This window comes from Lepidochelys kempii, chromosome 8 (assembly GCF_965140285.1).
Source record: "Lepidochelys kempii isolate rLepKem1 chromosome 8, rLepKem1.hap1, whole genome shotgun sequence".
In the NCBI taxonomy this organism is placed as follows: domain Eukaryota; kingdom Metazoa; phylum Chordata; order Testudines; family Cheloniidae; genus Lepidochelys; species Lepidochelys kempii.
In genome coordinates this window covers 3,270,920-3,285,703 of record NC_136387.1, presented here as the reverse complement: position 1 = coordinate 3,285,703, position 14,784 = coordinate 3,270,920, and the positions used below count along the sequence as shown (strand labels likewise).

The 14,784-nt window shown below is 47.3% G+C and overlaps 1 protein-coding gene across 4 annotated transcripts in view; it reads right to left on the bottom strand.

The window, feature by feature from the left end:
- ADAM19 (ADAM metallopeptidase domain 19) overlaps positions 1-14,784 on the bottom strand; it is a 52,356-nt gene that overhangs the window by 28,882 nt on the left and 8,690 nt on the right. For all 4 annotated transcript variants that reach the window (XM_073355211.2, XM_073355215.2, XM_073355214.2 and 1 more), the window contains 2 exons: positions 3,615-3,693; positions 1,974-2,050 (listed from right to left, as the gene is read on the bottom strand). In XM_073355211.2, the coding sequence (XP_073211312.1) occupies positions 1,974-2,050; positions 3,615-3,693 (156 nt within the window). The remainder of the gene's footprint in view (positions 1-1,973; positions 2,051-3,614; positions 3,694-14,784) is intronic.

Genomic DNA, 14,784 nt, shown 5'->3' with positions numbered 1-14,784 from the left:
GATGGGGCTGTTTCTACATGGAGCCCCCCACATTTGTCATGCAATATCAAGTTGCTAAAATCGCACTAAGACAGTTTCCTGGTGGAAAGTGTAAAGGCTTCTGGAGGTTTTCCTCTTGCACATGCATTTTTAACAATATTCCTAGGTGGCTACGTTGCTGCTCTCCCCACGTTGTAGCGGAACCCTTGTTTGCACTATTGTAATCAAGGACTGATGGAAGCATGTTTCCTATGTGGTTCTGGTTTTCTCAACTGGCCTTTTTCCATGCATCAGGTTTGGAAAGGCTCTGTGTTTAACGGGGGTCTTTGCCCAATGGAAGACGTATAGATCTGGGAGTAGAATGGCTCTGCTTGATAGCTCTGCAGGGAAGGTGAAAACAGATGTGTGCTCGGCTTCCATACATCATTGTTTAGAACAGTTCCTTGGGCCAGTGTGCAGCACCATGGTTGGGGCGTGGTGCAGCACGACTGCACATGTTAGCCGAACTAGAGCCGTTTCCTCTGACGCTAAGAATAAAGAACCTGGAAGAATGTGGGATAAAACAGAAGCAGGGCACACCTGTGATTTCTTCTGCTTTTTTATGGCAAGTGGATTATTTATTGCAAAACACAGGTGGCCACTTTGTCCTGTTTATACCACCAGATATTTATCTACATTAAAAGCACTTGAGGTTGCTGAGGGTTTTTTTTGGCAAGGTCTGTTTCCTGACTGGACTAAATCTCCCCAGCCCAGCTTCCAACCAGCTTTCAGCTGGAGTTGACTGCAAACAGTGTCCTGTTTATAAACAGATGTGAAGTATCTTAACTAAAAAGAAAAGGAGTACTTGTGGCACCTTAGAGACTAACCAATTTATTTGAGCATAAGCTTTCGTGAGCTACAGCTCACTTCATCGGATGCATCATGAAGTGAGCTGTAGCTCATGAAAGCTTATGCTCAAATAAATTGGTTAGTCTCTAAGGTGCCACAAGTACTCCTTTTCTTTTTGCAAATACAGACTAACATGGCTGTTACTCTGAAACCTATCTTAACTACGAGCCTTCAAGTGCAGGTGATATTTAGGGTTGCCAACTTTGTAATGTTTAAAAATGTTTAAAAAAAAAACCTCCCCTGCCCCACCCCTTCCCCAAGGCCTCACCTCTGCCCCCAAGACCCTGCTCCTGCCCTGCCCCTTCCCCCTGAGGCCCCACCCCCATTTGCTCCCATTTCCCCATCCCTCCATCATTCATGGCTTTTCCCCTCTCCCCCCGTCCCTGCGTGGGTCGGGAGGGACTCTCCTGCAGAACTGGGGCAGGGTGCTGCAGCCACCCAATGCAGGTAGGAGGTGACCTTGACTGAGTAGGGGCCTGACCCAGGTGATGACTTGGCATCTCCCCACCTCCCCGACCCGCAGTAACCAGACTTTGGGTGTCCTGTCAGTAGACCTGACCGGATACCATCAGGTCCCCTTTTCAACAGGACAGCTGGCCACCCTAGTTGTGGGCCCAGATGCCCAGCTGCGGTAAGTGAATGTAGCTCTGTTGATTTCACTAGAGCTATGCTGATTTACACTTGCTGAGGATCTGGTCTTTTTTTCTGCCCAGGACTAAAACTGGTTAGAAATTTGTCAAATGCTTTTTAAGTGTGTCAACTCCAACAAAAATTCCTGTGGACAAAATATTCAGAAGTTATTTATTTTTACTCAGTTTCCAACCAAAGAGTCAGTTCCAACTGGGAAAACAAGGTTTTGTTGCAATACTTCAAAAGTTCAAGTCGAACCATTTGTTGAAGCTGACCCTTTCCCACATAAAGCTTTGCTTTTGACCAATCCACGTTTCCTGGCCAAAAACTTTTAGTTGGAAAATTCCCGACTAGCTCTAATGCTAACAACCTTGCTAGGGAGTCACATGAAGGGCTGCCTGGAGACCTTGGAAAGGATGAGGGGAGGCCAAAGGACTATCAGATGATTGTTTTGTCAGGGCTTGCCTGAATCTTACCGTAGCCCTTTGCATGCGCTGAGTGTGACGCTGGATTGTTCCATGCCTCGCACAACACCATGATAGAAGCAATGGTCCTGGAAAGGAGAAAGGAGATTGTCTAAGGAAGGAAGAGTTTTGTGAGTTCTTTTATTGCAGGAGGGTGGAATTAACACCTAGGCAGAAAGAACCAGTATAGGACCTGGGTGCGTAATGACAGAGCCTTTAATTCTCTCTAGTACTGTCCCTCCTGCCACCAGGTGAGACTTTAATGCAACAACAATAACAAAAAACAGCAGTCCCCTGATTCAAACCTAGCATCTTGGCTGTCATAACATGGCCTTGTGGATATGCATGAACATGCTCTTCATTGCTAATAAAATCTAAGGTGCTGCAATGTCCCGAGGAAGCTTCACAGACAAGCAGACCAGGCTGCAGCACTAAGGGCTTGATCCAAAACTTGTTGAAGTCAGTCAACGGGAATCTATCTATCTATCTATCTATTGACTTCAGCTGGCTTTGGATCAGGCCCTGAAGAATGTGCTGACCTCATACTTTAGTTCTATAAAGGGTTATATGTTATAGACCGGAAAGTCCATTTAGATGGGCTCATCTCAAGACAAAAGGCAGACTATGGTAGGAACAAGGAAGCCACTAGGGTCAACATGCTGACAGCATTCCATCACAGCCCAAATGCCTCACCCAGCTGTGCGCCTCTGGGAGGAGAGAGGGGAGCAAACAGAAGCAGGGAAAATTCTCTCATCATCTTTATCTTTTTGTTTAAAATTCTAACTAATGTATATCTTTGTGCAATTGCAGCTGAGGGTCCTTGTCTGAGATCGGCAATTCATGATGGTTTTTCTGACCAGGAGCCAGCTGGCATGGGCTAGTTTCGCAAAGGGCTGGGAACACAGCAAGCGTGGAGCTTGCACTTTGCAAAGGGCAGTGTCAAAAGCAAAGGGATGAACAGCAGCATTGGAAGGCAATGGGGCTGAGTCTCCTAAGTCATTTCAGTGCTTTGGAAAATTCTCTCTCTGCTCTGGTTTGTATTCGTTGGGGTGAGCCCAGATTGGGTATTTGGGATCTGGGGAAGACCTTGGCTTACAGAAGTGGAAAAAGCAACATTTTCCCCAGGTCTTCGCTTTCAAGAGCTCCAAAATTCTGCAGAGACTAGAAAGAAACAGCGAGAGGCAGGCAAAGGGAGAGGTTTCCCTGCAGATCTCTGCCACGGCTCCGCAGACCTAATATGCAGCATCCGTCAGACTGTGCCTACCAAAGAACTCATCTGAGATGGGACCATTGACTGGCCAAAGGTTTGGGGGTGCAAACAGTTGCCCACTAGAGATATCTACAGGCTGAGAATTCCAAACTCAAGTCACATTCCACCCAGTCCAATTGGAAACTCAAGTCTCCAGAGGATGAAGCCCCGTCCCCTCTGTGTACCCTCTCCTAGGATTCGCCTGCACCGGCATAGAATCATAGACTATCAGGGTTGGAAGGGACCTCAGGAGGTCATCTAGTCCAACCCCCTTGCTCAAAGCAGGACCAATCCCCAATTTTTGCCCCAGATCCCTAAATGGCCCCCTCAAGGATTGAACTCACAACCCTGGGTTTAGCAGGCTAATGCTCAAACCACTGAGCTATCCCTCCCCCGATACTTACTGTGTGGTTGAAAGTAATGGTGTGGGGCATTCCAGTCTGGGTATAGTGGGTTTCAGTGTAGCCTGGTGCAAAGAGGTGCCTACCAATAGCAAAGCAAAGACAAAAAAGGACATTTCTTTAGACTTGGCACATTATTATTGAATCATCTCTGCTGGGATATCTGACAATCACAGTGCAAGAAGGGCCTGATCCAGCTCCCGTTTAAATCAATGGAAACACTCTCATTAACGTCAGTGGGTGCTGGACTGGGTCGCAAGGCAGTTAGTGTGGGTGTTCTTTGTTATGAGTCTCATAGACTTAAAGGCCAGAAGGGACCATCATGATCATCTGGTCCGACCTCCTGCATGTTGCAGGCCACAGAACATAGATTCATAGATATTTAGGTCAGAAGGGACCATTACGATCATCTAGTCTGACCTCCTGCACAACGCAGGCCACAGAATTTCACCCACCACTCCTGCAAAAAACCTCTCACCTATGTCCGAGCTATTGAAGTCCTCAAATCATGGTTTAAAGACTTCAAGGAGCAGAGAATCCTCCAACAAGTGACCCGTGCCCCATGCTACAGAGGAAGGCAAAAAACCTGCCCTTCAATCTGCCCTGGAGGAAAATTCCTTCCCGACCCCAAATATGGCGATCAGCTAAACCCTGAGCATATGGGCAAGATTCACTAGCCAGATACTACAGAAAATTCTTTCCTGGGTAACTCAGATCCCACCCCATCTAATATCCCATCACAGGCCATTGGGCCTATTTACCATGAATATTTAATTACCAAAACCACATTATCCCATCATACCATCTCCTCCATAAATTTATCGAGTTTAATCTTAAAGCCAGATAGATCTTTTGCCCCCACTGCTTCCCTTGGAAGGCTATTCCAAAACGTCACTCCTCTGATGGTTAGAAACCTTCGTCTAATTTCAAGTCTAAACTTCCTGGTGGCCAGTTTATATCCATTTGTTCTTGTGTCCACATTGGTACTGAGCTTAAATAATTCCTCTCCCTCTCTGGTGTTTATCCCTCTGATATATTTATAGAGAGCAATCATATCTCCCCTCAACCTTCTTTTGGTTAGGCTAAACAAGCCAAGCTCCTTGAGTCTCCTTTCATAAGACAAGTTTTCCATTCCTCGGATCATCCTAGCCCTTCTCTGTACCTGTTCCATTCCTCGGATCATCCTAGCCCTTCTCTGTACCTGTTCCAGTTTGAATTCATCTTTCTTAAACATGGGAGACCAGAACTGCACATAGTATTCCAGGTGAGGTCTCACCAGTGCCTTGATAACGGTACTAAAACCTCCTTATCCCTACTGGAAATACCTCTCCTGATGCATCCCAAGACCGCATTAGCTTTTTTCACAGCCATATCACATTGGCGGCTCATAGTCATCCTATGACCAATATTCCAAGGACCTTCTCCTCCTCCGTTACTTCTAATTGATGCGTCCCCAGCTTATAACTAAAATTCTTCTTATTAATCCCTAAATGCATGACCTCACACTTCTCACTATTAAATTTCATCCTCTTACTATTACTCCAATTTACAAGGTCATCCAGATCCTCCTGTAGGATATCCCTGTCCTTCTCTAAATTGGCAATACCTCCCAGCTTTGTATCATCCGCAGACCTTATTAGCAGACTCCCACTTTTTGTGCCGAGGTCAGTAATAAAAAGATTAAATAAGATTGGTCCCAAAACCGATCCTTGAGGAACTCCACTGGTAACCTCCCTCCAGCCTGACAGTTCACCTTTCAGTAGGACCCATTGTAGTCTCCCCTTTAACCAATTCCTTATCCACCTTTCAGTTTTCCTATTGATCCCCATCTTTTCCAAATTTAACTAATAAATCCCCATGTGGCACGGTATCAAACACCTTACCGAAATCTAGGTAAATTAGATCCACTGCGTTTCCTTTGTCTAAAAAATCTGTTACTTTCTCAAAGAGGGAGATCAGGTTGGTTCGGCACGATCTACCTTTTGTAAAACCATCTTGTATTTTGTCCCATTTACCATTGACTTCAATGTCCTTAACTACCTTCTCCTTCAAATTTTTTTCCAAGACCTTGCATACTACAGATGTCAAACTAACTCTCACTGCTGTAATAGACCCCTAATTTCTGGCTGAGTTACTGAAGTCCTCAATTCATGATTTAAAGACTTCAAGTTGCAGAGAATCCGCCATTTACACAAAACCATGCCCCATGCTGCAGAGGAAGGCAAAAAAAAAACAAAAAACCACACAACAACAAACCCCCCCAACTCCCAGGGTTTCTGCCAATCTGACTTGGGGAAAAATTCCTTCCCAGCCCCCAATATAGCGATCAGTTAGACACTGAGCATTTGGGCTAGGCCCACCAGCCAGACCCCTGGGAAAGAATACTTTATTGTAACTCAAATCCCTCCCTATCTAGTGTCCCATCTGTTGGAGATATTTGCTGCTAGCAGTCACAGATGGGCTACATGCCATTGTAGGCAGTCCCAGCATACCACCCCCTCCATAAACTTATCAAGCTCAGTCTTGAAGCCAATTAGATTTTTTGCCCCCCACTGCTCCCCTTAGGAGGCTATTCCAAAACTTCACTCCTCTGGTGGTTAGAAACCTTTGTTGAATTTCAAGTCTAAACTTGCTGATGGCTAGTTTATCTCCATTTGTTTTTGTGCCCACATTGGCAATTAACTCCTCTCCCTCCCTAGTGTTTATCCCTCTGAGGTATTTATAGAGCACAATCATATCTCCCTTCTGCCTTCGTTTGGTTAGGCTGAACAAGCTATAACAAACACAGTATAAAATTGAACGAAGTGAAAAAAAAAAAACACATGGCCAATGGAAGATGAGCCTTTTGGGGGCAATCACTAGGGAGCTTTTCTCTGGTACATATTCCACCCTCTGCCCTGCAACATTTACCTCTAATGCAGCACTTTCCATCTGCCAAGCCCTCCACTAACACACTTTCAGAAACAAGAGAGGGGCTAATGGCTTGCACAAAACATCAATGCAATCAGAGCATCTGCGAGACCAATATTATATGTCTCCTCTCCCTGCCCAGAGGGAACTTGAATGGGGAGAGGCTCAGAAGTTCAAAGGTTAATGGCCATTGGCACACAAACACTGCATTCAGATAATTTTGTCTCATGAAATACACTCATACCTGTAAGTGCTCAGCTAGTCATCTTCCTAAGTGCTCCTTCAAAACATTTATTAAATGAATCAGGACAAAGGAAAGCATGCCTGTGAATCCCAAACTCGGCCACTGAATGATGCCCCGCTCTGTAGCACTGTGCCCACACGGCCAGGCCCCTCACTGCCACCACTGTATTTTGGTTCATTCATAAATCCTGCCCCTGGTTTCAACAAACTCAAATAGTAACATTTTTTAAAAATGAAATAAATAAATAAGACTGCAAAGAGTAAAAAAAGCTGATGTACCAGCCAGGTTCCCATGGGACACAGAACTGCACTAAATAATAATTTTCTGTACAAAGATGATTTTCAGAGACTTGGGGATGCAATATGAAGAAAACCACAAGATTTCACTTGAGGTTTTTAGACTGCAAACTCTACAGGACAGGGACTGCACGTTCTTATGTGTTTGAGCAATGCCCAGACCAATGGGTTCACTCCTCCTCTGGTACTGTTGGCACATAGATTCAAAGATTTTAAGCCCAGAAGGGAATGTTTGATCATCTAATCTTACCTGGCCATAGAATTTAAGAATAGGAATGGAAGGGACCTCCTGGTTTGAGTCCAGTCACAGGCTCCTCCATTAGTGCAAGTAATTTCATCCAGTTACTCCTGTACTGAACCGAATAACTTGTGTTTGGCTAAAGAATCTCTCCAGAAATTTATCCAGTCTTCAGCTGAAGACACCAAGAGATGGAAAACCAACCATCATCATCATCATCTCAAATGAGAATGGGGTTCGTGCCCCTTGTGTTTTGACATTAGGCCATAAAAGTTGTGATCCAAATTCATCATGGTTGAAGCCTGGGAGTATTCAGATTCAGGGTTTTGGTTCAGTCCAACATGCATTTTGGGGGAGGGGGATCAGCTATGAAGTCTGGCTCCAGCTTGCGCTACAAATTTCCCCCAGGGCTCTGGGCTGTCCATGGCTGCGTGCTGTTATAAACCCATCTCTGTTCCTGTTACAATGTAATGGCCCGAGAATGGGTTCAGATGGTGCCATTTTACAGCTTGCAAACCCTTCTTGGCATAGGAACAAGGCAAAGTTTGACACCCTATTCAGGACCTGACCCCGTGCTCCTTATACAGGCAAAATCCCCCCTGAGTTTTACAAGGAGCCTGGGATCATGGGAAAGGCAAAGCAAGCTGGACTGCTCTCAGCACTTCACGAGTAAGCATTTGGATTGGGTACCAGGGGCAATGCTGCTGTACTGCCGTCTCCTCCTCCTCTTTCACCCAGGTGGCCGAGTTTGCAAAATTAGGAAATGAGGCTGGCTCGTGAATGGCAAACCGGAGAAAGTCACAACCTGTCTCCATCTCAGCAGCAGCAAAACAGGGCAAACCCCGGTGAAAACCAGCCACCCCATCTCTAAAAGCCTGTAAAACGGCCTTGTAAAGTGACTGATCACAGATATGTACAAAGCACCCCATGCTTTACTGTCGACTGTCTAGGCATCACACTTGGCACCACGCGAGGATGCCATAGTTGGGGACTGTGATAGTCAGCCTCTGTTCCAGCTCCTATTCAGCTGCGCCTCAGTGGGAATTGTTACATTCCAGGCAGCGGATTTCTTAAAGTGCAAGGGCAAAGTGGGGTGGGCAGAATGTGCTTGTGCCCTCTTTATGCTTTATAAAAAAGGCCTGATGCGTTGTGGGTTCCGCCCTCCTCCAACTAACAAAATTTAAATGGTTGTTTCTTTAAATGGCTTGTTTTTTGACAGGTCTTGCCACTCCTGGAAGACTCTACAGTTAGAGAATTAGCAAGTTTAGGACATCAGAGATACCAAGAAAGTGAAACCTGACTGACTGAATAAAAATCCCTTCCCTTTTCAGAGTGTTTGAAACTCTTTCCTTTGCCCTATATTTAACTCAAACCCTTGTGAGAAAAGCTCGGGCTGGCTTTGTTAAGGATTCAGCCCGAAGCCCCTTCAGTTAAGGGATGGAAAGACCCAATCCACCTCTCCGAGTCATCCAAAAAGTGCTCCAGCAAAACCAGGAAAGACCAGAATTCCCAATATTCCTAAGGGGAAAAAACAAGCAATATATAAATAAACAAACTCCAAAAACTTTTCTAGGGGGAGAATAAACCCTGTCAAGTCATCTTTACAAATCACAAAGAAGGAACCCCCCCACCACTATTTTTTTATTCCCCCTTTGCAGGTCGCCTCTAGGCAATGTGACCGCTCTCTCCCCAGCAGGCAGCATTCAGAGACTTCCGTGTAGATTGCATTTCCCTGAGCTAAATGTAAACAGCACCCTCAAAAATGACTTGCAAGTGTCTCATCTCCTGAGACGCCCCTTTCGCCCTCACCAGGCGACAATGGAAGATGTTCTTTCATGCCACAGACAAGACTGCCGCTTGCCTCCATGCAGATAATCATTCTCTTCACCTCAGGGAGAAGCAGAAGTCATGTTTGGCAGCGTTCCGTTTGAGCCCAATTGATGTCTGGAATACGACTGCTTTTGTCTCTGCTTTCAAACTTCATTGTAGCCCAGCAAAGCTCATGTCGCTTCTTTCTGATGTGCTAATGCTCCTCACTGGGTACCTCATTATTGGCCCGGCCTTGAATAGTGCTGGTATCAGCTATTGCATATCTGTAAACAGCAGATAATCACAGAAACACCATGCTACAGAAAAAGTCTCCCTATAATCTTCTCCCTGACTATCCTAGTTTGCTCAGCTGAAACGAATGCTTCATCACCAAATTGCATTAACTTCCAGGAAATTGCTTTGAGCAATGTGTTTATGAGAGGCTCTGGATTGTGTGAAAGTCTCTGCTTAGAACCTATGAGGCAGATCCTCAACCGATGCAAATTGACGTTGCTCCGCTGAAGTCAGGAGGCAGGATCAGGCTCCTAGCCAGCGGCTCTGACATCAGTGAGGCTCTGGCCTTCATTGCCCGCTTTTCAAACATGCTTTCTCTGGCACTATGCGGTCGCTTTGTGCCAAACTGCTAGCCCTAAAGCTGGCATCACTGGCCCAGAGGCAATCACCCAACTGCAAGGTGGTACAGGGCCAGCCAGCACAGGTGCTGTCAAGCTCTTTTCCCTCACTCTGCTGATGGTGTGTCAGGAAAAACAGGGCATGGGCGGAGGAAAGGGTCCTTGGGGCTGGGAATAACTCTGTCCCATGCTGATTCCTGGCCATGGTTTCAGGTGCTGGGGCGATCTGAGGCCTGCCTAAGTTAGAGTAGTCCTCAGGCTGCTCTAACCAGCAGAGGGGCTAGCTCTCAGCACCCATACTCACTCCTCCCTGACTTGCACACATCAGCTCCACTCCAGAGCAGCCGACTCCCCCATGCTGGAGCTCGGATGCTGGCTGGAAATAGGCCACTGCCAGTTTTCATTGAACAGACATCCTGCGGAGCCAGGTCAGCTCTGAGCAAAGCAGCCAAATGAGCGAAGGCCTGGCCCACTGCCACAATGTACAGATGTCTTAAAGACTCTGTTCTGCTGAAGACCGGCTTGGAGTGATCTTGGCCCAGGGCAGCTCTGTCAGTGATGTCATTGTTTTAAACAAAGGGTCCATCTTAATGCCACTGAGCTGCTGCATGAACGGGCCTGCAGGGAAGGCCTGGTGTCCTCATTCAGGGGTGTCTCTGGTTTGCTGTCTCAGACACAGCAACAGGGCAGGTCAAGTATTCAGTGAATGAGGCTGACGGCATTTTGCAGGAGAAGGCAGCATTATGTAACGGAGACGGGGCATGGGATGCAGGGAGCCCCCTGCTGGGAGGCTGGTTCCTGGGGTTCCCTAAAGAGCTCTGCCTGCAGCCCGGTCAGCTAAACAGAACAGGGAGAGAATGAGAGGAAAGACTGGGAATGAAAGACTCCCTTCCCTCTTCCTTTTCTTGTCAGATCTCCAGAGAGCAGCGGAAAGCAAGATAAACGAATTGCAAATAGATGACAGGGAAGGAGGCCCTGGGAAGCCCCTAACTTCCATTGGAGTCAACACTTGGCAGTACTGGGGCTGAGATAAAACGTGGGCTAGATAGGGGCTAAATAAAACATATGGTGGGAGATTTTCCAAGTCGCCTAGGAAGTTTAGAGGCATAGTCACATTAATTTAAATGGGAATTGGGGTCCAATCCCTAAGTGGCTTTGGAAAAATCTCTGCCAGGGTTTCCACAATAAATTGGTTTTCCGGTGTCTTAGAGCCAGTAAAATATTTACAACAGGCATAATTGACTAGCACAGTCCTGTACCGTGCTGGGAACCTTCACTAACCAATGATCTCAATGGGAGGTGCTCAGAAATGATATACTCAGAGGTCTTCAACTAAGTTTGGCTGGGCTCCAGTGGATGTCCATGGTTGTCCTTTGAGATGGGTGGGTTCTTCTAATGAACTCAGTGGAGCTAACAACTCAGTTGGGGATCGTGATACAATGCCGTCAGTCTGCATGGGTAGGTGCCATTTTTAAAATAAATACAAATATCTTGGATGCATGAACACAATTTTTCAAAAACCAAAAGCCAACAGACAGGCCACAAATCTCTTGTGGGAAATGTCAGCTGTTTTCATTTTGGTCTAGCGAACGACCGAAGAGAGTCTATAACCAGATTGAGAGCTCTAAATTTTTTCCATCCCTCTCTCTTCTCAAATAATAATAAATCTGCCCAAACTGATTGCCAAGAACATTTTGGGGTGGGAGGGATTCGTTTCCCTGTCAGGCTTTCTACACCAGATTTGTCTGCATTTGGGGGCTATTCCTCCTTTCACAGAGTGGAGCCACTCCAGCGACTGCAGCAGAATCACACTATTGTACCAAAGGAGACTTTGATCCCTCTTCGCTGGAAACTTTGCTTAAAATCCTCCCAACAGAACTTATTGTGAGAAAGTCAGACGGCCCTTCCCTCTAACATCCAGCCTGGTAGTAATAATTGTCAAGGCTGCTTTTTAACATCCAGCTGCAACTGGAGAGGGAAACAAGTAAGCCCCTCCAGAGCCCTCTGGGTAAAACTGGACACTTATGCAAATAGCTGGAATCCACCAAGGCTCTTTGCTGGTGCTGGTGACTCAGATGCTCATGAAGTCTGAAGCCAGCACATCTCACTTTCTCAAAGCCCTTTCCTGGGGTAATGAGAACACGTTTATTGCTCTGGCAAAATAGGCTTGAAAGGGGAGGCGACTCTTCAGCACTGAAGGTAAAACTCAGCTGCCTATTTCAGGGTATTGAAAAGACTCCTCTCAGCCAGGTCAGTGACATTTGGGGTGTCAGTGATATTTGGGGTGGAAGAGCCATGCAATGAAGTCACGCCTGCAAAGTCAGCAACACGTCCCGCTGCACTTCGCAATGGATAAGGCCAGCATACAAAGAGGAAGAGGACAGGAAATGGATTTCCTGGCTGGGAAGTCGTGTAATCACGGCAGCCAGGGAACAGATAATTTAGAGGGGTATGTTTCCTTCTCTCCTCCCCTGCATTACAAAGAAATCACTAACCAGTCCAAATGAAAGAGGAGGAGGAAGAGCAGCTGCATGTCTCCAGGTGCCAACTCCATTTTCCTAATGGTAAAAAAGCTCTTCATGAGCAGGTCAAATGCTTCTTGCCCCTTGCCTCCATCACACCATCCCTCATCTCTCCCCCCAGTGCAGGAAGCCATTAGATATGGATAGTGTGTGGACACAGTGTGGAACATCTGGAATATCCGTCCTGCTGGGAGGTGGACAAACCCCTCTTGGTCAGCAGTCACTGAAACAAGTATTGTAGAGGCAGGAAATGACAATCAACCAGTGACCCCCAGCTTCTTTATCTGACAGCTCAGAGCATCAGATACAGGCCTCCCTTGTTATTTCAGACTCGGAAACGGTACTGTTTAGAGGTGGCATGTTTTTGCTTCCGAGGTAAAGGAGTCTAAAATTAGATCTCTCTGTTGGTCTGGGAGCCTGTGAATTCTGTCTGTGCTAGGAGGTTAACTGCTCTCAGCCAGCCACAGTACATTTGAGGCCTGGTGCCGTTCCCTTCATTCAAACAAGATGCCTCCTGAGGTCAGCAGGAGCTTTGTCTGCATTAGGAATATGTGATCCAACCCGCTGTTCCCAGCATGATGCAGGGGGCAGGACAGGGGCAGAAAAGCTATGAGGATAAAGCTACCACGGGTCTGAAAGGCACTTCAGAGCTGCCATATGCTATTGTGACTCCCTCCATGGCTCAGCGGGACTAAAGCATCCCTGGCTGGCCACTCTCCTGGCAGCTTCTCCCCAGCAGCTGGAGGCTGATGTGTGGTGAGGAAGGGCAGGACCCACCACTGATGGTCCTCAGCTTGGGTGGATATCTAGGGCACCAATCAACCCCCTGCTGTGTCTGGCAGCCCCTTCTCCTCCCTGTCCTTTCTGCACCACCTCCTCAGAGAGGTTCCCTAGAAACTGGGAGCCCACAGTTGCAGTTTTCAGGTAACTATGACTGTCCCGGACCCTCTCCCTTCCCTGGGAGACTGTCATAGGATGGCCTCTGGGTGCGGCCCCACCAGTCATCCCTTCCTGGTGGGAGAGGGTTTTGAATCCCACTGTTCATATCCCATTACCCCATCACAGCTGCCCTCTTGTAGCCAACCTCGACAGCACAAGTACAACCCACCTCAGCTTTCCCTTCAAAGGAATATCGTCTCTCCCTCAGGGAGGAATTCAACCCCTTTGACTCACAGGTCCCTCGGGGTAAACACAGATCCTCCCACAACCTCAAAGCCAAGACCAGATGACAATGCAGAAGCTCTTCAATCCCATTCAAGGGTCATGTTTCCCAGTTTGCCCACCCAAGAGTCGTTAACCAGTCCCAGGGCCCCACTCTCCAGGCTTTTCCCGTGAGAGTTCCAAGACCCACTTCTCTCCCTTGTGTCTTCTCCTGGAGCTCCCAGTCAGGTCCCCAGGGAGAGGGCTCCCCACAATGTGTCACTCCCCCAGGCCTCCTTGCCCATCAGTCCTATCCCTGATCAGGGGAATCTTGCTCCAAGACAAACCCTTTGTTCCTGGGCTCCTCCCATTGCCTCCATTCAGGTTTTCTGCCAGAGGGCTTTCTCCAGCCCTCCCAGCCCGTATATCCCACCCCTGCTCATCAAGAGCTCAGAGCCAACACCTTGCTTCTGGGTCCAGCTTGCATTGACCAAGCTCGTTCCTCCCTTCATCCCTAGGGGCCTCTGCTCAAGCCTTCCTGCAACTGGGCAGGGGTCCCCAGCTCTAGCCAGTCCCGTCCACCAACAGCTTCCATCAGAACTCGTCAATCGCAGCTCATGGCTACTGCTCTCCAGCAGGTCTCCTGCAGCGCTGTCCCGCAGGCAATTCTCGGCTGCTCCTTCTGTCTCTCCTCTGTTCTCAGGCAGCTCTCACCTGCCCCTTCCGCTCAGGGGCCTCCTCTGAAACCCAACTGGGAGGCAGGTGAATTCTTAAAAGGGGCCAGTCACCCTGTGACAGAGACTCTCTGGAAACAGGACAGGGAGGAGTGTTTTTCTCCCCTACAGCTTTTCCTGTTGCCAGGTGGGAAAACAAATTAGTCTCCGATTTGTACAACAGAAGTATCAGCTGTTCTCCCTGATAGAGAGGAGCCTCCTACCATGCAGACCTGCTACATGACATAGTCATAGGCTCCAAGGTGAGAAGGGACCATTGTGATCAACATTCGTAGCTTCTCCACTGCACCTCCTGTACACCCCTCTCTTCGGCTCAAAGCTGGTTCTTATTAAACACAAGTGCCTTTAAAAAAAAAAAACAAAACACAACTCTGTTTTCATCCAAGGTTTAGAATGCAAATTCTTCCGTTCCTAAGCCACAGCCAAATGTATGATTGTTCTTATAGGCATCTCTCCATATATTTCTCTCTCCATGCAGTCTTGGACCTTCCAATCCTGCAGCTGCAGGATTTGAGTGTTTCAATGACTTATTGAAGCAAAAAGAAAAAGAAGAATTAAATGGCACTAGGGGATATTCTCTTGCTATTGCTCAGATTTTATATGCGATGGCCTAGCTTCCTCTGGAACTAAATCATGGTTCTGCCTTTT